At 38.7% G+C, this 25617-nt stretch overlaps 1 protein-coding gene across 2 annotated transcripts; it reads right to left on the bottom strand.

The window, feature by feature from the left end:
- Positions 1-42: 42 nt before the first annotated feature.
- ttc23 (tetratricopeptide repeat domain 23) lies at positions 43-24774 on the bottom strand. 2 transcript variants are annotated; one of them, XM_055155956.1, is made up of 11 exons: positions 24358-24774; positions 22946-23094; positions 22409-22532; positions 22209-22347; positions 21245-21370; positions 13335-13506; positions 11547-11655; positions 10554-10681; positions 7353-7502; positions 1602-1684; positions 43-786 (listed from the first exon to the last, which is right to left on the bottom strand). In XM_055155956.1, the coding sequence occupies exons 2-11, from the start codon at positions 23084-23086 to the stop codon at positions 699-701; spliced, it is 1260 nt and encodes a 419-aa protein (XP_055011931.1). In that variant the 5' UTR covers positions 23087-23094; positions 24358-24774; the 3' UTR covers positions 43-698. The 2 variants fall into 2 exon arrangements, with proteins under 2 accessions (XP_055011931.1, XP_055011932.1); XM_055155957.1 differs by having other exon boundaries at positions 22409-22514.
- Positions 24775-25617: the final 843 nt, after the last annotated feature.

The following is a 25617-nucleotide window of genomic DNA, read 5'->3' as shown; positions in this document are numbered from 1 at the left end:
CATATTGACATAAAGGAACTGTATGTAGCCTGCACTCTTACAGTTTTAAAAATTGAGTCTGGGCTGCTGGTATCTTAACCTGCAGAGGACAAATACAAGTTTTTCTCATTCTCAGTTTATGGATAGGCCATGCCTCATGTGAAAGCTCAGATTAGCTGCAGGTGTTGGGGTTTAGTGAGAGCCAAATGGTTTTAGTTGTAAGATCTGGCAGTAAAAATCAGGCTCATTCGGCTTTAGAACCTAAATACCAATTTATAACATAAAACAGTGTGTCCATCACGTGCAGCGTTTTTGTAACACAGAACAAAGCAGCATTAGAAATGTTATCAGTAAAATCAATATTTGATTGAGTTTGATGTTTTCATATCATAGACTTGGCACACACATATTAAAGAGACATGAAAAGAACATCTGGTGGTGGATCTTTTTGAGTTGAACATTAAAAATGAGGATGTCTGTGCAGTGGGGACATTTACACCGAAAACAAGATAATATGTTACATCTACATTTGAAATGTATATGTTACATCTACATTCATGGTAAGGTGAAAAATATGAAACCGAGCTCCAGCCACATGTCCTCAGGTGTCCTCAGATGTCTTCTAGTGTTCCCAGGTGTCCCTGAGGTGTCCTTAGATGTCCTGATCCTCAAGTGTTCCCAGGTGTCCTTGAGTATACTAAAGTGTCCTTCATATGTCCTCAGATATCGTCAGGGGACAGAGCAGAGGAGTTTAGGTGGACTTTGGTTTGGCCTCGTCTCCGCAGTCTCTCAGACACCTCTGGAGTTCTGCAAATGGAGCAGGACAGTGCATTAGTTGTGGCACTCACACATTCAGACAAAAGTACAACCTAAAGATGTAAGACTATCCAGGTTATCATCATAATCAACTAACTGATTTCTAATTAGTCAAACTTTCTGCATGTGCTCTTTTAAGGAAAGTGCAATGTATTTGAAACAAATACAGTCAAGTATTGTATAGTGTTTGTGTAGGAAAATGTAACCTCTGCCTTTGACCCATCCATCAATACTATAGGGGCAACCTGTCAGCAGCAGTGAGTGATAGAGAGCAGCACCTGGGGACCTCTAGATTTCGGCCTAAGGTGGAGGATTAGCCTGTTGTGTAGGGCTATATTCGACTAAAGAAATTCCTAGTCAAGAATGACAAACAAACATGACTGTGCATGCAACTCTAGCCTATTATAATTAAATAAAGACATGCCCTTTGCATTTATTAAATTACTAAAAGGGAGCATTTTGCCCCCAGTGCATTTAATCATAAAGCATTTTATTGTGCAATAATCAGAAAGTAAACACAAGCAAGCTAGAGGTTGACAAATTTACAGTCACAGCAAAACTTTGCACTGCTCGCTAAGAATTGTGAAATGCGCTTACAAACTTGAAATGAATATAAGGTAAGTAAAGAATAACTTTGTGAACTAGTTCTTTTTTCATATTTTTATGTAAACATCATTAGAACTAAAAGACTACAGCCCTTGTGCTTGTTTTACTTAAGTTCATATTGCCTAAGAAGTTTCTAAATTGATTACACTTTTACACAATGTGCCTTTGTAATGCACTTAAACAAATGCCAAAAGACGTACCGAGCCAACATGTCCACTGCCTTCTGAGTGGCTCTCGTTTTCTTGTGCTGTGGACCGAACAGGACACTCTGGATCTCCAAGCACTGAGGAGAGGGAGAGGAAAAGAGAGGATGGGCGGAATAAATAAGGAGAGGGTGGGAGAGAGAGAGGAGGAGGGAGAGATAGAGGAGGAAACAAGGAGGGAGAGACAGAGGGGGAGGAAGAGAGAGAGAGCGTAGAGGGAGAGACAGAGAAGTGGAGTCAGACAGAGGAAGACAGCAAGGAGGTAAAACAGAAGGGGAGGAAGAGAGAAAGAGGGAGAGACAGAGAAGTGGAGAGATAGAGAGAGAAAGAAAAGGGGAGAGTGGTGCAAAAAGTAAAGTAATGTTGATGAGAATTCATAACTTTAATCTTAATTTGAGTTAACAAAAAGATTATTATCACATTATAAGTTCTAGTAATGTCACCAGTGGAGCTAGTTTATTCTTTCTTTAGTGCGACACATGAGAACTTCAATACACATGGAGGGAATAGAGTGTTTCTATAGCAACACATTAAGCACCAAACATCCCAGTATAGCCTGACTCCAATCCAGAGTGTAGATCTCTCCTGTCTCCCGATTCAATGTATTTTAGGGACCCAACCATCCTCCCTGAGCCAGTGTAACCAAAACTGAAACTTAATTTGTCAGATAAGCTAGCAGCTACAAATAAAGCTGTCCTTACTGACTCATTATGTGGTTCAGACTGTCTTACTTTAAAGCTTTATTATCTAGAATCATAATTTATATTAATCCATTTCATATGTGCTGTGACATGTGAAAACCAATGATGTCACAATGTTGGCTAAACAGTAAGAGAAAAATATAAATTTAAAGGATCCATATTATGGTATTTTCTGATCTATGTTATAATGCTGTTTCCTCATCGCAAACATACTGGGACTTTTGTTTTGCTCCATTCACACATGTTTACCACAGAAACCCTTCATATTTAGACTGAGTTCGTCTCTCAAACAGAAAACAGTCTGTTCCTACTTGGGATGTCATGTAGTAATACAGGAAGTGCTCCACCGTGTCTTTAACTTGCAGTATAATCATCAATCCTAAAATAGCCAATCTCTACTAAATAAAAGGTAAAATGTAGCTGTTAATGTTAAAACTACCACAACATGACATCACAAGGTGGAACACAACATACTGAGCTTTGGAGATTTAGCCAGATTTATAATAAAGGGGTACTCAAAAATGTGTGAATAAATCAAAACACAACTCTAGGTATGTTTTTGAGGAGGTAACAACATGGCTTAAAGCTCACGAGTCAATTTTGCAATATAGAACCTTTAAACCCTTATGTAATCACAGAGCGTTATCTAAAATCATAATTTACAGTAATCCATTTCACATGTGGCGAGCAGTGATACGTGAAAAACACTGATCTCACAAAGTTGGCTAAACAGTGGGAGAATGCTCTAAATTTAAAACAGGTGGGTTCTGTTACTACACAAGTCACACCCACGAGTCACTGGGAGACCTAATGCACACAGTCTGTGTGGGACCAAAACAAAGAATAAATTATCATGTTTTTGTATTCTTGAGAAACTGTGTGGTGGCAGTGACTCAGCAATAAAGCATTCAAAACTCAGTTCAAGCAGTTCAATCCCAGCTCATATTGTTTGGCAACTTTGGGCAAGACACTTCCAAATTGTAATGTATTCAAAGTGCAATACACTTTTACTGGTGTATGTTATTAGGAACCTAATAACATAGAATATTGGAAGACCAAATGAATCTCATTGGACTTTTACTGGTGCTACTTTTACTCGCTCGTCTCCATGAGAATGTTATTGCTTCACCTGGAAAGTTCCACGCAATGGCATTAAACATGCATGTTTACAATGGAGACAATCAGGTGACACGACTGGGCCAAGTTACAGGTCAGATCTGTGGAGTGGCGAGCCCACTCACAATGAAATTCACAAAATGTCAGATGTTCAATTCCTGCTCAGACCAAGTTCTGTTTTTCACTTCCCCCACACTGCCTGATATCATAGACTGTATAAAGAAGTGGACTAAGGGAGTGTGACGTCACTCATAGCATTTGTCTCCAGAGAAATGAAGCCCATGAGAATTTGAAGCCAAGTTCCATATTAGGAATAGGAATTAATTTATGGACAAAACAGAGAAATAAAAACAGCATCATCATTTGACTAAAATGACCAGGCTCACTGCAGTAGTTATAGGGGTTGTCAGCAGGGCTGAAAATTTTAGTGTAAAGTCAATTGGCGCCAGAGTTGATGGAGCCGGAAGTGCCCCCATATTCACTTCCTATTTGGAATGCAGCGGCTAGCAGGTTAGGTTCATGTTTATAAACAGCCTATGCCAAGTATGAATGTGGTGTGTGTAAGAGTGTTGGTATTGGTGGGAGGGGCTGATGGTGCAGATTGGTAACCTCAGTCAGTCTGACCGCAATAGTAACCGCTGAATGAATAATGATTACAGTGTAGATCTTTGAGAGGCTGTAAAGTCTGTAAAGCACATTAATAAGGCTAGTGTAAAGCATTATTATTTTCAATGTATCTTTTAAGAAATAAGAAAACTGTAATGAAATAAACTAGATCTGCAAGCAGGTGCTGGACCCCATAGAAAAGTTACACAGTGCACCTAAGTACTAAAAGAATCTAAAAATACATAGTTTTGTTATGATTTATGGGCTACTTAGTTTCGCGTTTAATAGTTGTAGAACTTTTCATCCTAATTGACCGAGTAACAATAAGTCAATCAGTAACTAAGACTAAATCAAAATAAATTTCCATTAGTTTGGGCTTTTATAGTTGAATAAAGCTTTCACATAAATCACAACAGGTTTCAAAATGAAACACAAAGTTGCTTTCTCTCCTGGCCTTGCTCCATCTGGCTCTGCTGTGTGTCTCTGTTACTATGGGCGACGTGGAAGCGCTTTTTTCCTCTGCACCAAAACAGGAAAAAGTTTGGAACTAATGTTAGCGTGGTGGCACAGTCTTTTGTCCCTCACAGGCTTCCTTTGGCCAGGCCCAGATAGTCCCAGTCTCAGAGGGGGACTTCTGGACTTATCAGTGCTGGGTCAGGGGAACACAGGAGGAGAGGGGTCATGTTGTTATACTTGGAGACCCTCTATGTTAAAGCATAACAACAACACTGTCTCCATAGCAACCACACTGGGGCAGGTTGGTACTGGTTTAGAGGGCCCCCTTCCCTCCCCTTCAGTGGGACATTTTGGAGATTTGATGTGGAGCAGAAATGAGCTCATAGTTCAAACATATGCAGTCATTTATGGAAAGAGACACATTACATAACCATCTCAGTGTTTCCACTCTACTCAAAGAAAGTGGACTTGTGTTTTCACTGCACTGTTGTTGGTGAGTGAGAGGATCTTATATTCACACTCATGTACATATACCTAAAGCAACACTGCGTAACTTTCTGGAGGAGTCACGTCACCTGCACTGTTCCATGGAAATACAAAGTTATAACCATACTTCAGAACATTCTCCATGGGTGGTGTATTTCTGTCTATTTGTGGCCAAAAAGTTTGAGAGAATGTTCCACACTTACACTTATGTTCCACAGCATGACACACACCAGGTCAAGATGCAGGTCAGTTCAGAGTGAGAGGCAAACCAACTCAGTACAAATGCATGTTTTCAAGGTATTTTTTAGCACTAATAACACCTGTAATTGAATTGTCATTTGTAAATCAATAAAGCTTGCCTAAGTAAAAGGTCAGATCTATGAAGAGGCTATCCCGCTCACTGTAACAATGCATTTTTCAAGATATTTTCATAAGCAATACAGCACATGTAATTGAATAAATTCAGCATAGATGTGTTTCATACAGTGGAATATTAAGGATGATGCTATAACATTTCCATGGAGATGTTATAACAAGCGGGGCAGAACATCTGGCCTCTGCAATTTTTAATCCTGTAGCTGTCAGACTGCTGAACTCCCTTTAAATGTATAGGCACTTTACTAAGTACTTTTATCTCATGATTATTAAACGTCTGTCTACATCTCCAAAAGCTCAGAATTCTCTGTTCCACCTTGATCCACGAAGAGGTAGTTTTCAAGTTAACAGCAACCTTTTAAATTTTGTTCAGTAGAGATTGGCAATTCCAGGGCTGAAATCATCCAAATGATTCTAGTGAAGGTGTATAGAGTTTAAAAACACAGAAGAGTAGAAGAGTACTAACCCATGATATTACAAGAGAGAAGGGGAAAGTGGAGTGTTTTCCATTTAAGAGAAGTCAGCATAAATAGGGTTTATATGTTAGACATGTGTCAGTTAAACAAAACACAACTCCGGGTATGTTTGTAATGAGAAAACATTACAACATAGCTCAGAAAATAGCCTACTATAGGCCCTTTATATAACATTACTCCATCTGAATGACAATGAGTTGGACTGGTCTGTCACAGCACGTTTTTGATGAGGAAATGTGTACGTGAATGTACGTGAATACAATATAAGAACGTAACCTTTATTTTACCTGGAAAGTCCCATTGAGATGTGTAATATAAGCTTGTTTACCAAATGGACCTTATACTGACACTGATCCAGAGTCGTTATGTAACACTGGAGTGTACACAGGAGACTGCTCATAGAGAGTGTAGCACATGAAGCATGCCACACTAATGAGGTCACTGTTCTTTTGATTGACATCTGACAACTATTCCCCCTAAACCCCTCCCTGTCCACACACTGAGAACTGTGAGGGTGGGTGGGGGGCTCAGGGGGGAGGGTGAAGCACCCTCCACTCGCATACAGCACCCTGCCAACAGACACCTGACTCCGGGAGGAAATAACACAGCTCGACGTGACTAGAGTGCTCTGTTTATTTTGATCAGCGTGCTAACCTTTCATTTAAATAGACACTTATAAACCCTGGCAAATGTCGGTGCAATATAAATATACAACAAGCTCTTCTGCTGTCACTCGGTTAGCCACTGGAATGTAATCAGATCTATCTAATTAGCGAATCGTGTTCAAAATTATTATTAAATATGTAATTTTGTATTTGTGTTTAAAATGGTTTGAGGTTGTATGTTCAAATCTTTGTTTTATCAGACTTTCTTTTGAACCCTCACTGCTGTTCTTTTTATTTTTATTCTGCATTTCATTAAGTTTATGTTAAGCCATTCTAAATAAATCAATTAAAAACTAATACATAATAACTAATAATAAAGGCAACATGAGTGTACATCAACTTTTATGTCAGGATAGCTGCTATGATATTCCCCTCTTTAAAGATTTGGTGAGGAGTGCCTTATTTTCTCCATGGAGATGTTACCTGACCTGTAACTTGGCCTGGTGGCATCTCCTGCTGCTCCATGGAGATACACTGTACTTTTAATGCCATACTGTGGAAAATTCTAAGTAAAGCAATAAAACATCTCCAAGAAGACAAAAAAATGGCAGACTCTTCAATAGAAAAGTTGGATGGTGCTGCTTTAAATATTCACTATGCACTTTTCTGATGAAGAGTCTATCACGTGTTGTTACCATGGAGATATGATTGTGTTGCTTGTTATGTTCCACAGTATGGCATTAAATTAATCTTTTAGGCATTTATTCAATTACAGGTGTTGTTATGGCTCCCAGCTAAAAAATACTTTAACAACCACACATTTTTATTGAGTTTGCCTCTCCACAGTTCTGATCTATAGTTTGATCTGTAGTTTGATCGGCTTGCGTTGTCTCCAAGGAGATAGCTGAGTGAAACATGTGAGCGTACCTGGCTCATGCTCCTGTAGGCCTGGCTGAGCTCTCCTTTGCTCATCTCCACACTCGCGATGAGCTGGAGCGTGTCAGCCACCCCAGCACTCAGCTCACCGAACTGGGCACGCTTAGAGGAGAGAGAGGCCCTCTGGAGCTCCACACATTTCTGCAACAGGACAACACAGGGTAGAGTAGTGTGGGTCTGATTAAAATGAAATTAAAATAGCTTTCAATAATACATTTCTGAGAAGCACAGGGGAGAACTCACCTCACAGATGGAAATAATCAAGAAAAAAGCAAAGAATGTTGTGGAGCAGAAGAAGATTGTGAACTAGGGTTGTCCAAACTTGATTTTAACATTATACAAAAAAATTTAACCTACCTGGATGACTGACAGATTACACAGATATAAGACAAGGTAACATAAAAGAAAGTACTATGATTTAATGTTGAAAAGCTCATTCTATGTCTAAATAATTTTTTTTTTCTTCATTATCACTGTAGTATCGGAATTGGTATTGCGTAAGGAGTTTTCTTACTACAGAAATTTTTGTATCATGACAGTGATGTGGGTGCTCCACATGAGATACATGTCACTGAAAGACAAACCTGATGCACTGAGGACAAACTGGATCTCACATATGAAAAAAATTAGAAATAAATAAAAATCAGTGTCAAAAATCTGCAAAATTTCCAATATTGGACAGATGCATTCCTTATCCATACCTGTAGTGGGGATTAGGGAAGCTACACATGTTTTGGACCTAACAGATGGACTCTTTAACGTACACTTTACTGTCTACCTTTGACCCAACCTCCAACGCTATGGGGGAAAACTGTCAGGAGCATTGTGACCCATCTCCAGAGCTTGGTCCAAACCTGTTCAGGACTACCTTAGCTGGAGGAGTTGACCTTTTGACTGGGCAGTGTTTATGACCAGTACAGATAGTTTGGACGAGCACACGGGCTACTGTGACATCGTACATTCAGTTATATGAGCACAGTATCATGCCTACACGTACAAAGTTGAGTTAGAACAATGACAAGCCCTGGTTTACACCCTAACTCAGGCAGTTTAGGCAGGAGAAGGATGCAATGCTAGGGGGCCAAGTACAGCTTTAGCAAAGAGGTGTCAAAGAGGTGTCAAGCCGCACTCAGCTGATAACCTGTTTTTACTAGAGAGATTAAAGGGCCTATATTATGCTATTTCTGATCTATGTGAAAATGTTGTTCAACAAATATAACTGGCCTTGTGTTCTGTTTCATTCACATGCGTTTAACACACAAATCCTGCATAGTTAGGCTGTGTTCTTCTCTCAAACAGAAAATACTCTGTTCCACTTTGTGAAATCATGTGCTACTACAGAAAGTGCTCCACTGTCCTTTTAAGATCCATACACCTTCACAAGAATCATCTGAATAATTTCAATCAGAATTGTGAATGTCTTCTTAACAAAAGATAAAAGGTAAGTGAAATAGAGCATTTTGAGCTTTGGTGATTTGGAGTAACAATTAAAGGTTAACATGTGTGAATGAAACAAAACACAGCTCCAGATATATTTTTGAGGAGGTAACAGGTAACATGGCCTAAAGCACACAGTAGTTAGTTTTGCAAAATAAAGGACCTTTAAGTGTCATCCAAGGGAGGAGTGGCAATCTGTACGTTCTAGAAAAGCATAACCCCCACTCCCCCTCCCCGATGCTCAATTTTTTTCCATGGGTTGATTCGTCGGGGAAAAGTCCAGGGGCGTTTTTTGTATTCTTTGATTTAAATTAAGCCACAACAAAATGGAATACATCTGTTCTCCTGTTACTTTATCATACTTGTCAATCAATAACACCTATCATTTTATAAGACCTGTCACTTTAAACCACTCACTCCAACAATAATTTATGTATTTGGTCTGCCAGGTTTGCACTATTGTTCTGCCCAAAAATTTTTTTGTATTAGGTTGCACAACATCACCAAAGCACATTCCCAGTTTGCAGAGGTGGGTAGTACATTTACTTGAGTAAGATATTGTACTTTTCAGTGTATGTTTCTACCAACATACTTTTACTCCTACTTGAGTAATATTCCTGTTGAAGTAACAGTGCTTTTACTTGGGTAATATATTGTACAGTGTAACAGTACCCTTACTGGAGTAAAAGTTTTTGTTGCTCTTCCCACTCTGAGTGTTGACAATATGAAATCGTTATTAACATTTGTGTTTCTTAGACTGTTCCTTCAGATATGATTTTGTTTAATTTAGTTTCATTTTTGTTTTATTTAAGGGTTTGTCCTTCCAGTTAACTTAGTTACATCCCACCAATTACTCTCATTCTAAAAGTAATACATTTCCCAAATACTTTTTCACTCTTACACGAATAAAATGTTTGGCTATTCAACCCACCTCTGCTGGTTTGTGAATTTTGATCACTGATTTTGATTTTGAAATAAGGTTTGAGCTTTCCAGCCTTTTCAGCTTCAATACAGACTCTTTGGCTCTAAGTATCTGCCAATACCCGATAGTAACCAATGCCAGAAAGATGCCAGAAAAAAAACACAAAGTTTCTTAACTGATGCCAGTGTAGGGATGGAAAATGGCTTTTCCCCCCAAAACCCAGTTAACAAATCACAAAATGGACCCTATTGTGTTATGTAGCTGTATTTTTCTTGCAAGTAACTACTGAACAGCTTTGTATGAATTAAAGTTCTATATTATGTAATATAAGACACTTTCAGCCTAAGGCAGCCAGTAAATAGTCTAACAGGATAACGACTGAACCAATATCATGGGGCCGATACCAGATCCAGCCAAATTTCCTGAATTTCCTGCATCCCTAATAGGGTCAGTCACTAATCCAACAAGACTTAGTTTTATGAAAAGCAAACAGAGACATAAGAGTGGATGAAGAAGAAATTCAAAGAATAAAAACAATAGTAAGTACACTACAATAACATCTTATAAGTATCTTATAGGTATCTTTTCCTTAGTATAAACATGATCACTGGGGCAGGATGTTACTATGGCGATGCTCACTCAAGAGTACTACCCCATCTCTGTGTACAGGCAAACCACAGGAGCTCTAAACAGATTGAGTGTTGCCATGGCACTTATAAACATAGCTGTAGGTAATAGGATCCGACTGACAGCGTAATTATAGTTTACGTTGGGCTGATAGAATGTGATGGTGGTGTGTGTGTGGTGTGGTGGTGGTGGGGGGGCACTCTCACCTCATGTTGGCCTCTCAGGAGCAGATAGCGGCAGTAGTCGTCCTGAGCAGAGAGGTAAGACAGGTCCCTCTCTCCCGCACTGCTTCGGTACAAGGACAGGCTCTGCTCAAAGTAATCCCCAGCACTCTCTACACACAGTTATGGAAGGGGGTAACTTTAAGAAAATTACATTAAATCATCTAGAAAAGTAAAAAAAATTACATCTGCCTTATAATTGTTATGACTGGTGAAGGATAAACTCCATCCATTTCTATTGCTAATCAGACTTGAATAAAACTGAAAGGCTGCAAGTGCTATAAAGGAACCGTATGTAAGATTTTGATTTTAAATTCCATAAACATGACCTAACTGTGTCCCAAGATACGAGGTTCTGTTCAAATTAAATATAGAGTTTACTGATAACAATTCAAATGCTGATGTTTTCTTGGATTTAAAAATATTGACACATTGTTATAATTTGGTGTTTTCAACCTTAAGATGATTGTTCAGAACCAGTTTCAATGTTGAAATCCAGGTGGTATTAACCCATCCAATGCCATACTGAGGGCAATTTTCCCTATGGGGACAATAAAGTGTACCTTAGCCTACTGTAGTCTCTGCATCTCAGTGAGTGAATTCTGGAGGTTTTTCAGATTTCACATGATACGTGGCCTATCCTTATACTGAGAATGAGAAAACTTGTATGCTTCTTCTATCTACAGGTTAAGGCAATGGCAACTCATGTTCAGTTGTACATACATAATACATTTTTGCAGACAACTAATATCACTATAGAAAGAAAGTTTACTCCATATCCTATACTCCCTACACTGTGGAACAAGCATTTATAACTACTAATCTAATGTTCCAGTGTGACAAACAACATGTCACCAATACTATTCTCAAACTGATTCCATTCTATACAGTCTGACCTATAGAACACAATGGGAGCCTAAGACAGTGATAAACCCTCATGTGCTGGGTTCTGGACATGGCACTGGAGCATAGACTCACCATTGTGCTGGCTGTTAGCTGAAGTGGACATGAGCAGGGCCAGTCTGTGGGACAGGCCAGCTCCCTCCCTCTGCCTTGGGGGGGTCCGGGTCAGAGCTATGGAATGGGCCTGTTACAAACACACAGGGGGTGGGGGTAAGACAGATCACATATCAGATCAGGGATGTGGAGGGATTACACAACACATTTAGTGACACTGGTAAAGCCCCTGTGTATTTATGGACTTTAAGGAGTAATGACTTTTAGCAAGACCTCAAGACAACAACAACATCGCTTATGAGGTAAATACATGGATCCTATCATTAAGCATGTGTTCTAAAGCAACTCAATGCACATAATAAACAAACATGTGTAAGTGAAAACTTGACACGTATCTGGAGAATAAATATAGACATGAATGAATAAAGATAAATTAAGATGGAAAATGAGAAGGAAAGAGCTATAACATCCTTAAAAGCTCTAAAAGGTTGATATGGCATAATTAAGAATTATGTGAGAAGATAGGATATAAATAGGGCCCAGAGTTTAATTTAAAGGGACAGTTTGGAATTTTGGACATAGGGCCTTATTTCCTAGTTAGTCAGAGTGTTGAGAGACGTGTGGAGACACTTTTTAAACCATTCCTTCCAGTTCTTGTATTTGCAGAGGTCGCTGATGCTAGGCTAGTGCATGTCAACAGCCATAGTTAGCGTGCCCTATAAACAGTCTTACCCGCTGCATAAAGCAGAACACAAAACAATTATAACGCCAGATTGTCAATGTGAATGTCTGTGTCGATAGAATAATTTTAGAAATAAAACCAACCTTGCATTTGAAGGATTTATGTCTGAGCAGCAGCAATGATTTGTACTTCCTGATAGAAAGCTTGGCAGCAGCAGCGGACTGATATAAGAGAAAGTAGTTCCTCAACATGCGACGATTCATGTGATGCAAGATTAGTTTTATTTCAAACATTATTCTATCAACACAGACATTTACATTGATAGTTTGGTGTAATAATAGATTTGCTTCAGGTGTTTTGTGGAGTGGTGTTTTTAGTGGCAGGATAACTATGGCCATTAACATGCACTAGCCTAGCACCAGCGATCTCTGCAAATTCATGGACTGAATGGAACATTTAAAAAAGTGTCTCCACAAGTCTCCAACACTTTGGCTAACTAGGAAATGAGGACCTATGTCCAAAATTCTGAACTGTCCCTTTAAAGATTTACAACTTGTTTGTCTCTATGGAGAGGTTTATGTGGAATGTTCCACAATGGGCATTAATCACATCTGTTTATCTATATCTATATCACTTATTCCATGACAATGTTTTTATTGCTCAAAACTACCTTCACAAACATGCTTCATTACAGTAAATGCCATAATAAGGAACATTGCAGGCACAGCGGTGCAATTGTGCATGTTATGGATGCGTGTGTCCATAGAATAATTTGCTTTATAAATAGTCCAAAATATGTATTATTTCATCTTTAATGAGTGCTTTATATTTTATTAGATTACATTTGCTATACTTAATAGTTTTTTTCTATAATTATTAGCCAGATGGCAAAAAATATTATTCAGCAGTTGTTTTTTCAGACTATGCAGTGCCACCAAAATCTCCTCTATAAATCTCTCTATAAATAGAAACACTCGCACTACTGGTTGGTTATTCATGTCACAGGCCTTATAAAATATCTCCCCTGTGTGATCATGCTGAAACCTAATTTAACTGATGCATCCCATAATATTAATCACCACTATACTCCCCCTCACATGGACTACAGCCTTGTGGACACTTCTTACCTTGGACATTAGGTCTATGGCTGTGTCCACATTCCCCTGGTCCTCTTGGATATGGGACATGTCTCTGTACACAGACCAGGTCATGTCCTCCTGGTTCATGTCCCTCAGAAGCTGCAGAGAGCGCTCACACTGGGACAGAGCCTCTTTGGGTTTACCCTGTCTCCTGTACACCCTGCAAAACAGCAACAAGCTGGTTAAAGGAAACACACTCTGCTACACTGACTTTGACATTTTTCATGTTATGATGAAGTTTGGGCGTCTAAAACTTATTTGGAGTAGAGTTTAAGTAAATCAAAATAAAAAGGAAACTTGTTTTGAATCCACCATGCTACATCATCATAAACATTATCAAGTACTCTTATTAGTACTACTATTTGCTATAGATAGAAAGATAGATATTTATTTATTTATTATCTTTATTGATCACGAAGGAAATTCAAGTCTTCCAAAATTGAGAGACATTACCTATAAATGAACGGCTGTGATTGGACTGTCCCAGATGTAACAGTTGTCTGTTGTGCTTTATATTCTGGTCCAAGACCCTCAACTAGAGCAATCCCCTTCTTGTTGCTTAAGGTACCTTGTTCATGGATTCACAATAACAAAAGCAGTTGACATAATTTGTGCAGGTGTAACTGGTGTGAAACCATCTACTACTGCAAAGCAAATTTTTAATGTCACATTGACAAAAACTATGCAGCTTTTTGTTTTCAAAAGATGTGAATTCTCACATACTATACCATCATACAAGTTCTAAATATAATGAATTGACACAAAGATAATCCAAGTCCAAAATATTTAAAAGCTACAATAAAACAGAATTTCCTCTTCCTTCTCACTTAGTCTAAGTTGAATGACTGTACATGCTCCGGCCATAAAAGTCTACAGATCTGGTGTTTGTTTAGCCTGAGGAGGACAGCCTGTAGGCTCAGTGCCAGTGCTTCACATCACAGCGCAGAGGGCTATACTAAGATGCTTCCTCCCTCATTGTCTACTCACTCACATGCAACAGCGGGCCCCTGGCAGTGTCCCCTGGGGGCCAAAGTTTCTCCGCTCCTAATTCTCTGGCATATCCTTAACAGACAGCTGCAAGAGTATGAAGTCATTTAACACATGTATTTGCTTAAAATAATGAAACACCTACAGACAAGCACCATGTTGGCTGGATATTTTATTAGGTACACTAGAAAGAATTAAGTGAAAGTAACTGAATGTAAAATTTTGATTCCATAAAATGTAGCTTTAGCTGATAATAATTGTAATGCTGTTTTATTCTTAATTACAAAAGTGGAAATTCTCTTATCCAGTCAGAGTCAAATCAGAGTCTCTCATTTGGGTTGCCAGGTTCAGTGCTGTTTAAATTAACTCTCTGATCTGAATGGTCACTACATGAACACCATCTCCTGTAGACAATCATGAATTAATGCTAGTGCAGCCTCTGCAGCTCAGTGAATGAATTCTGGAAGTTCTGTGCTTTCACATGAGGCCTGTCCATGTAGTGAGAAAAAAAACTTGTGTCATATATTTAAAACTGTTCTTCTGTTTTAGAGCCATGCTGTTACATAAAAGTCAGCTAAACCCAGTTCAGTGACACTTTTTTAGGCACACTGTCTTAGTACAGATGCATGTTTGGGTTGAGAGACCCAAGCCTGTCCCAGCTCCATCAGCTCTGCTCTGTAACACTGTTATGGGTCAATATCAGATTCACTGCTGCACTCCACACACGTTAGCAAAGGCCCTGTAAACCATGTGTCCAGCAGTTAATAAAGGACATGATCAGCTGGTGTTTTAACAGCACAGAAGCAAGAAAAGAGCAGCTCCTCTCTATAAACACGAGTAAGTACAGTACAGTACACATGTGGTCTGTGGTGGGCAGAGGGATGGAGGTGTATGAGTGGATTAAATGGTAATGGGTGTGTTAATACTATGAAATACTCCAGGCAAAGCAATAACATCTCCATGGAGAATTGTGATTTTTAGATACCACAAACAATAACCATAAGCAAACACATTTACAAGTGAGGGGCAGATACACATGTAAGGATTAAACACAGAGGAGATATCTGTGTAGTTATAGAGAAATAATGCCCAAAACGTCACATTAGAATTCTCACTGACCATGCTATAAACTATAATAATAAGGTTTGCTTTGGATTGTATAGTTTTGATAGTAAATAAGAAATGTTTCAGTTTCTCTGCACATATGATCTAAGCCATTTAACTATGTTTCATCAGATCTTGAGCAAGGTTCTGGGAGTACCAAAGATTAGGGTTAAGGTGCACTTTATTATCATCATAGAAAATCCACAAAAGTACTATAATGTTATAATCCTAATGTTATAATTCCCCAGTGCCTCTGTGTTCACATTTAATTCTCATACTTTCCAACCTTTAACCAAACTGTAAGCCATGTCCTTCACCCCGCCCTTCTGTCTTTGTATATTAAACACTCCTTTTGATGAGCAACAAGAACACCTCAAAGTCTCCAACCACTCAGCAGCACAAACCACTGGCCCCGTCCACACCACACCAGCCCTGTCGTCTCCCTGACACTCAGTTAATGTCATTAAAGTTTAGTAACATGAGTCCTACTGAGCTCCATGGGTCTTTGGTGAGTGTCCAGAACACAGCCATGGGAAAGTACTACTAATCTGAAGGAAGACTACTTTTTTTAAAATTTTACTTTAATTGTGCACTGTGTAACTTCTCTGTTGGAGGGTCCATCAAATGCCTTTCTCCATGGAGATGTTAATACTTTGTCTGGAATGTTTCACAGTATGGTATTAAACCTTTCTGTCTTCATGGAGACCAAAGCAGTGGTTACAGGTCAGATCAGTGGAGAGGCAACCCCACTGTCAAAATGCCTGTGTTTCTAGATATTTTTGAGATATAAACCCCCCTGTAACTGAATAAATGTAAGGCAGAGCTGTTTATGTCATACTGTGGAACATTCCAGACAGAGCAATTACATATCCAGCAGATGACAGACCCTCCACCAGAAAAGTTACACAATTGCAACATTAATGAGCTCCAACTTACGTACACACCACTTTTTTTTTTTTTTTTTTTGAATTTTTGCAGTTTGTGCCACCTAGTATTTCCCATGGTCTCCTATCCAAGTTCTAGGTCCAACCCAGCTTAGCTTCCCATTCATTCATAAGCAACATCAGTGAAGTATCTTGTCTAAGGACACAGTGACAATATGTAAACAACTGTAGCGATGACCAAATTGTTAAAACCATCAACGTCATTCCCTGCTAACTAGCTATTAATAGCCCTAAAAACTGTTATTTTAGAAACATTTTTTTTTCTTTTTGTTACTATATACAGATATTATCAATGACAATAATGTATTGTGAATTGTGGATTTTATCAAGGAGGGATGGAATAATATTTTGATGGCAGTGAAATAAATTTTGTTTTTGAAAATATTACTATACTAAGCCTGCAAGCCTCCAATGACTTCTTCAAGTGGCCTTTCTGTTTTTGCTCTTCAAGTATACTTCTTATATACTATACTATATTTTCTAAGCATCCAGAGAGATCTTTTTCACAACAGCCAGAAGTACTGTGATGTAGGGTAAATGTCATTTACGTTAATGCTTTTCTGTGTCAAAATATCTGTGGAAATGTCTCGCGTATTTTCCATTAGCTTCATAAATCTGCCCTATCACCAAATCTTCATCCAACAAGGTCCACAAAGGACATACTCTGTCCATGAAGAATTTATCCACAAGACGAAAACGTAAAGGGGAACAATGACTAGCAGTAGTGAACTACTCCTGGGCAAAACTAAAATTATGGTCATGAAAAAAACATCCATAATGAATAAATGCTAAATGGATATGTTTAATGTCATAGCAACATTCCAGGAAAAGAAATAACATCTCCACGAAGACAAGTAGGTCACCAGAAAAGTTGCACAATGCACTTTTAAGTCTGCACAAGGTTGTCAAGCTTGAATGTTACAGATGTTCACAGATGACATGTTTAGCATTAAACTGCACAAATCTCTCTGTCTATGCTAATATCTACATCATGAAATAGATTTTTAATTTTAATTGTAGAATCAGTCTGAGTTAACAAGTTACTTATGTTTTATTCATGACCATAATTTTAGTTTTGCTCAGGAGTAATTCACTACTGCTAGTCGTTGTTCCCCTTTACGTTTTTGTCTTGTGGATAAATATTTATTTATATATATTTATTCATGACCATAACGTTAGTTTTGCTGAAGAGTAGTTCACTAATGCTAGTCATTGTTAGCCTTTACATAAATTCTTCATGGACAGAAGATTTGGTGATGGCGCAGATTTATGATGCTGGAGAAAAGTACATGAGACATTTCCACAGAAATATTGTCATAGAAAAGCATTACTGTAAGTGATGTTTACTGTACATCGCAGCACTTCCAGCTATTGTGAAAAAAGTCTATAGAATAGTGTGCTTGACAACCTAGTGCAGACTTAAAAGTGCATTGTGCAACTTTTCTGGTGACCTACTTGTCTTCGTGGAGATGTTATTTCTTTTCCTGGAATGTTGCTATGACATTAAACACATCCATTTAGCATTTATTCATTATGGATGTTTTTATTGCTCAGAAATACAGTAACTCCTTCTGTGAATAGGTGTAACTTTCCACAGATCTAAATAATCTAACTGTAATGGAGCGTAACCTGCTTGTCTCTCTTGTGATAAATACTGTAGGTGACATCTATACTGTGGAACATTCTGGACAAAGCAATAACATCTCCATGGAGACAAGCAGAAAAATTGCACAATGCACCTTTACACAAAGACAATAACATGACCTAATGTGGCTTCCTGCTGGTGTTTAATAAGTATAATCTTGAATCTAAGGATGAAGAGCTGAGCATACACTACACACTATTGTTTGAAAACTTCCACAATAGCCCCGAGCCACAATGTCGACATGACCGCTTTAGAGCTGGGCCAAAGTGTGTGTCATCACTCAACAAGAGAGAAAGAGGGGATGGAGGGAGTGGAGAGTGGAGAGGGAGAGATGGAGGGAGGGAAGAGGGAGAAAGAGAGAAGGCAGGGGAGAGGGAGTGGGAGAAGGTCAAACAGGAAGGGAGAGAAGCAGGGAGAGAGAGAGAAGGAAGGGGAAGGAGAGGGGGAGGAGTGAACTGAGGAAAGGAGTGAGAGGGAAGGAAAGGGAGGAAGAGAGAGAGAGGAAAAGACGAGAGAGAAAGAGAGCGAGGTGATGATATTTTAGGCAGAGAGAGGGAGAAAGGAGATAGGGAGGGAAGGAGAGAAAGAGGTGGAGGGAGAGAAAAGGAGAGGAAGAGAAGGCGGAGAGAGAAAAAGAGAAAGAAAAAGAAGACACACAGCACACTCATACCACCACAGTGTGCACATTTTTTTACACATCACCAAAACAAGTCAGCAACAAAAACAGTCACATTCTCTTGCGGTGAGTGCTTCTCTGCTCCGACAACAGGGCCTGGCTTGGTTAAAGACTTAAAGATGACGGGGTATCCACTGCTAACACATAACATTTAGATCACCATGTTACCTTTTATAGTTTATTAGCTTCAGAGTGTGATCACAGCACAGTCAGCGTGTATATTTATGGAGAATTGTCCAGTGGGAGCATAAATGTCAAAGGTTTGTGAGCGGAGTATCGGACAAAAACTAACAGAAGGGTATGAATAGGGTCCCTGAGAGACCGCTAAAATAGTCAAACAAGCATGGATGATGATATCTAAAACCACTTCAGGCATGTTTTTGATGAGGGAACAATGGTAACACGGTAGAAAGCTCCAAAAAGTCAAGTTTGTATAATAACCTCTCTTTAAGAAGCATATTATAGTAATGTATAAAATGTTTTAACAGTGTTCTCGCTGTACTTTCTGTAAATTCAAATAGTAGGTCATACTTGTAGGCTATAATAATGTTACGTAGCCATTTTTCAACAATATAAAAATGTAAGTGAAAATTTATGGTGAAATGCCACTACGAAGAGGCTGGGCTTCTCAGTGCTACAGATTTAAACAGGAAGTCAATATCCTTGTTTAGATTATTAAGCTGTTTTAGATCAATATTACAGTTTGCAGTGAACATTGTTATAGTTGAATTCAAAATATCCTCAAAAAAGGATATGTCTTTTTTAAGTCATGCTGCTTTTACAAAACATTGGACTTTCCTAAAATGAGCTACTGCAAATCAGTTGTATATGTATATTTCTTGTGAATGATATAAACTGTTCAAAATCATTTCCTCTCTTCTCACTTCACAGCTGTTTGTGGAATTGAGCCTGCTCCAAAAGCCCAGTGGGATTCTGACTGTCATTAAAGCCATTCTGTCTCTAATGCATTCTGTAAAGCACTTTAAACCACTGCAGATGAAAGAAGCCATATTGTGAAATGACACTGGCAACAGTATAAACAACAACTGAGCTGAGACAGAGAGACAGAGAGAGAGAGAAAAGTATAAACACAAACAAAACATAGAGCGAAAGAAAGAAAGTGGCTGAAGAGAGATGAAGCAATAGTATAAACATAACACAAATTAAGCTAGAGAGAGAGAAGAGGAGAGGGCAGAAAGACACATAGAGAGGGTACAAAGAGATAGGGAGGGAGGGAGAGTGAGGGGAAGCCCAGAGGAAGATCGAGGAAGAGACAGATAGAGAGTGAGAGGAGGCAAAGAGAGAAACAGATTGAACAAATAAAAAGAGGGAGAAGAGGCACAGAGAGACTGCATAAACATAGCACAAACTAAGCAGAGAGAAAGTTAGAGAAAGAAGGGCTGAGAAAGAGGAGAGTGAGTGAGAGACACACAGAGAGAGATGGGGGGAGTAGAAAGAAAGAGGGAGAGATGGACAGAGAGAGAAAAACAGATAGAAAGAGTTAGAAGAGGCAGAGAGACTAGAGAGAAACACACACACACAGAGAAAGGGAGAGAAATAGAGGAACAGAGAGCTCTGGAGCATATAGTGTGGTGGATTGTTTACAGAAACGTGCCCGAAGCTACAGCTCAAATAAACCTTGATGAACAATTTTCTTGGCAGAGCATTGTAACAGATTGTACAACTACGGAAAATCTGCATTGTTCACACCTTGTTCCAAACAGGGAATCTTCAGTTCCATTAGTGAGGTGTGGATAGCAGGGGAATACACTGGCCAATCACAGGGCTCAGCTATCTTTGAATCTCTATGCATAGTTTTCAGTGTTTATTTATTTAGTTTCATGTACAGATTTTGTGTTTTAAGTTTCTCTGTGCATATATTTATCTGTTAACTTGTGAGGACTGAAATCAGTTTACAATTACTTAACTTTTTGTGCTTTGTGAGCCTAAAAATCAGGTCCTCATGAGGAAAATTCTTCAATATTAGATCAATGACATAGTTCAAAATAAGATTTGGGTTGATTTAGATGAGGGTTTATGTTAGGATCACTCTACAGGAAATGAACGCAAGTTAGTGCAATGTCCCCCCAAAGTATTGAAACCAAACGTGCTATTTGGGGTCAACTTAAGGTCATGTCCTTTTTACTTTATGAGAAGACACTGCCCCCTAGTGGTGTTAGCAATGAAAGGCAACAAAGAGACAAACTACTTTATCTGTGCCTATCAGGTACTCCTGATGCTCTCCTCATGCTCTGCTGATTTATACATAATACAGTATGTGCAAAGTTGCTAAAGAGACAGATAAAACATGGAACATAAAATAAAAGATAAAATAAAATCATATCATGGTTTTCTAGACAAAATCATAATTTCAAATTTAGCAAGTAAAAAAAGTAAAATCCCTAACTTTCTTAAACCAAAAATATTACTTAATTGAATTGGGCTGTTTTTTTCTCTGCATGTATTCTAATTTTGTAATAAAGTAAACTGATATATAAGTATAAACTCACACAAATGTATGTTATAGTGCCTTGAGTCTAACCTGAAGAGGCCGGTGCAGACCTCCAGCTCAGTCTGGGTGCTTTGCTCCTGGAGAAGGGCCCTGCTCTCACACAGGGGCCCCAGCTGTTGCTCTGCCTGGAGAAATGCACTCTCTGCCTCACACACAGTGCACATGTCAAGGACAAGAGGCTGAGTGAAGATAGAAAAACTACTGCAAACAAGCAAACATGAAAATGTTCCATTTTCAACAATGCTAACTGCTGATAGCTATGTGATAGGAATTACGCTCTGCCTTTACCAAGTGCTTTCATTGTGTCCTTGGGAGACATGTCACCCACCTTTTCTAGTATAAATGTGTGTGCTACTTATAGTGACCATGAGCATCCTCTTTTCATCAGTCTGTCCCAGGGCAGTTGTGGCTACACAAGTATCTTACCACCAGCTGTGTGTGGAGTGAATGCTGTAAAAATCCAAGGCTTTTTAAAATTTATAACCTAAAGCTTTTATTTAGAATGTTGTTTCAGTGATCCTTTTAAGGTGATAAGGTTAAAGAAGACATTTTGTTTTCTGTCTGGTATATAGTTATAATCTACATTATGTTAACATTTTAAAAAGCAATATTCATCTACAATGACTTAATAAAAGTCCTCTGATTTTGCCCACTGGGGGCAGATGTTGCCGCCATAATGTCATCACACCAAAGTGTCGGCACCTCGGATTGATAGCTGCAGATCACACTAGCAAGCAAGTTGTAGATTTTTTTAAAATTTTGAACTAAAATGACTACACATATAATCAATTAAGAAAATAAAATTGGAGAATGAAGTAAGTACAGAGCAGAGGGTGCACTGAAAATAGGGGTCGGCAATATGGCAATTAGGTATTAAAGATTGCTCAAACATGTACAAATCACTCCAAATACAACTTTGGGTAAGAAAATGGTGAGGGAAACAATTATAACACATTTAAAAGCTCTAAAAAGTCAATTTTGCATAAAAGGATATTTGTCAGTGAGCAGAGCAGCTTGTCCCTGAATGAGGCAGAGGTTCAGGAGGCACAGTCTGAGCTCGTGTCTGTCCCCGGAGCAGAGGAGGAGGACCTGACGAGCTGAAGAGACGTGCTCCAAAGCCTGGACACCCCAATCTGACAACACAACAACACAAGGTTGCAACATCTAAGGACGATATGTGTAAAGAAGTTTTACCTTTAAACTGGAGGTAGGCTTTGGCCAGGCGGCTGTGAGCTTGGGCCAGTTTTAAATGGTTCTTTCCATAGACCAGCTTTACAAGAGCCAGGCACCGCACCAGGTCCTGTATGCAAGCGTCATACTGAGGAGACAGAGTGGACACAAATGATTCACAATGTGGTTATTAATCATGTACATCTTGTTTAGAATTGGTTGTTTGTTATTATTATATTGTATCATGTTCTGGCCTTAATACCATAGTGTCTAAGTGTGTACTGCCTCCAGTGGGCAGTGCAATTTCAAATGGTTTGTCACATCATGCAGCACTGCTCTGATTAAAGCCAAGGGTTTCTGATTACATAAACCTGGCTGCAGGGGCGCAGTTTGAAGTGTGGATACCTGTTAGACCAATCAGACTACAGCTCGTTTAGCCGCTTTATTAGCAATGTGGTTGTGGGAGGAGTTAAGGTGTTTAATACCATTTAAGGAATAGGGGAACTGTTGTAATTGAATTGGACTGTGTAGTAGACTGCCACACTCGCTTTGCACACTCACCTGCTTGCTGTCTTCATGTGCCTGAGCTGATATGTCATAGTGCTGCAGTTTTTCCTCTGGAGACATGAGGGCGTGTGTCTTGGAGGTTTGGGGAAGAGGGGGACTTCCACTCAGCTCCTCCCCTCCACTGCTGCTGTCCATTCTCAGATCTGACAGAAAAACCATTACTTAAGTATTAATTACATTTTAATTTGACAAGACTCTTAATCACATAAGAAATAAACTAGGACCAAACCAGAACTGAACCAGGATTAAACCTGGACTAAACCAAGACCACACTAAACAGAAGCCCAAATGTCTAAACTAGAACAAACCAGGACAAAACCAAGAATAAAGGTATATTATTAAGGTTACCCAGCAGCCTACAGATTTTTACAATAATATTGTGGACCACCACAATATACAAAATTACAAGTCTCTTTGAGTTGTAGCACTAGCTAAAAAAAAAAAAAAAAAGACAAAGGGAACTACATAGACTATGATCCTTTGCTCCATTTCAGTGTAGAAATAACAGTTCTAAGCACTGTTAAGTCTTAGTTAGTCTGTGTATGTTAAATATGACTGTTTGTGAATTAATGTCAAAATATATCTGTGACCGAAATAAATAAATAAATAAAATAAATAAATAAATAGTTCTTTGAATTAAGTCTTATCAAGGCATTTTAAGAGGAAAAAGTAACATATTCACAGTTCTGTTTAGCCTCCACAAAGTATCGCAATAAATATCGTACCGTGAGATGTATATTGTGAAAATATCGTACTGAGAGATTTGGATATTGTTACATCGTGAGCTTCCTCACCATATCGTGAGCTTCCCCACGATGTCGCAATAAATCGTACCGTTATGTTCATACCGTGACGATATTGTATCGTGAGACTTGAATATCGTTACACCCCGAGTTGAGTAGTCAAAAAATATACTCAAGTACTGAAGTAATGTTACTTCAAAATAGTCTTACTCAAGTAGATGTACACAGTAGTGGTCCAGGGAATTACTAAAGTAATGTAATAAAAGTATTAAATTATCAGAAACTTTAACAGTAATGGGATTTATAATTTAAAGTAATGTAATTTATTCCCTGAGTAACTCCCCACACACACAATGCAATGCAATCAACAGGTCAAGTTGTGTATTGTTTTGCATCCTGTTTTTTTGTATATTTATGGAAAATTGTTGTGTAGGAGAATGGGAGACGTAAGCTTGTAGGCGGAGCTTTGCACAGCATCATAACAAGGGTTCGAATATGGACCGGGAACGATCGCTAAAATACTGAGGCTTGCATGGATTACATCTAAAACCTTTTTAGGCTTTTGTTGAGGGAACAACATCATAACATGTTAGACTGCCCCAAAAAACATTTATTTTTTGTAATATGCCCTCTTTAAATTAAACACAAAAGCCTCATACTCACATCTTTAAGAAACCCAAGGATATTACTTCTGTATTCGATGACCAGTACATAATCATCAGAAACGCTGTTCAGTCGTGTTGTTTTCCGCTTAGCTCTGCAGACTTCATCCTCGGTTAGTTTGGGTTAAACTTTGACGCATGGTTTAGATCGCCATTGGTAACGCGCGCTCCACTCTCCACTCCTACACAACACATCGTGCACTCAGACCCTCCTCCTCCTCCTCACTGACTGCTGTCTGACAAAACACGCACATTCAAAGTCAAATATAGACTTTCTTAAGACATTACGATGTCAGATAAGTTAGATAAGGCGTAAATATATTAGTTCTTTGGCACCACAGAATCGTCAGTCTTATGCGCAGATGGAAAAGGCTGGAAAAGAGAAAACAGGAAGCGAGGAATATTAACCAGGCACAGACGAGGGATCCAAACAGGCTGTGTCTTTGTAATGCTGTTGTGTCGCCACTAGAGGTCAGAATAGTTCAGGAAAATACAGAACACCTATCAGCCATTTAAAGGTACAGTAAATAACTTTCTGGAGGTGGCATGTCGCCTGCATGATTCCATGGGAAAAAAAAAAGTTAAAAACATACTTGGGAACATTCTCCGTTCACTCTGAGATAGATACGTTTTCTGCCAGTGTGGATTATTAGAAATTAAGGAAACAAACAAACAAAAGAGAAGTCCACTATGCCAAATGAGAGTTTGTTTTTTTGTACACTTTTAAATGGAATAAAAACATCTGAAATATATATTTTTAAAAAAGGTTTACGTTTTGTCTTAAGAGTTTCATACTGCAGGTTTAAATAATTTAACACCCAGTTAGTGGCATAACACAAACCAAACGCATGTGTTTCAAGGTATAAAAACAATATACAATGATTATTTGTATTAAAGGCCCTGTACCCAATTTTGTCCCATGTGTACTGAGCAAAATTTGTATTATTCCAGTACAGATTTAGGCCTATTGTACAAGCAGTTCTTGAGGTCAGAATAAGTCCGGTATGTGTTGTCTGCATCTAATCACAGAGTTTATTGTCTGAAAATCAGGAAGAGCACATTAGAGTGCTAGCTGTTATTAGCTTTACCATGAAGCAAAACACCGCTCTGGTCTTTGAGAGTTGTGAAAATCATTCAGAAACTCCTCAATGTGAATAATTAGAATGCATAAGATAATTGAGGAGTTTGAGTATTTTAGCGATCTCTCCCAGGCCATGTTCAAACCCTCCTTACAGGTAAGATGCAAAATTCTCTAATGCTT

The sequence above is a fragment of the Boleophthalmus pectinirostris genome, unplaced genomic scaffold (assembly GCF_026225935.1).
Source record: "Boleophthalmus pectinirostris isolate CB_2022bp ecotype Guang Dong unplaced genomic scaffold, ASM2622593v1 HiC_scaffold_2, whole genome shotgun sequence".
NCBI lineage: Eukaryota > Metazoa > Chordata > Actinopteri > Gobiiformes > Gobiidae > Boleophthalmus > Boleophthalmus pectinirostris.
This window is presented reverse-complemented; position numbering and strand designations above follow the sequence as displayed.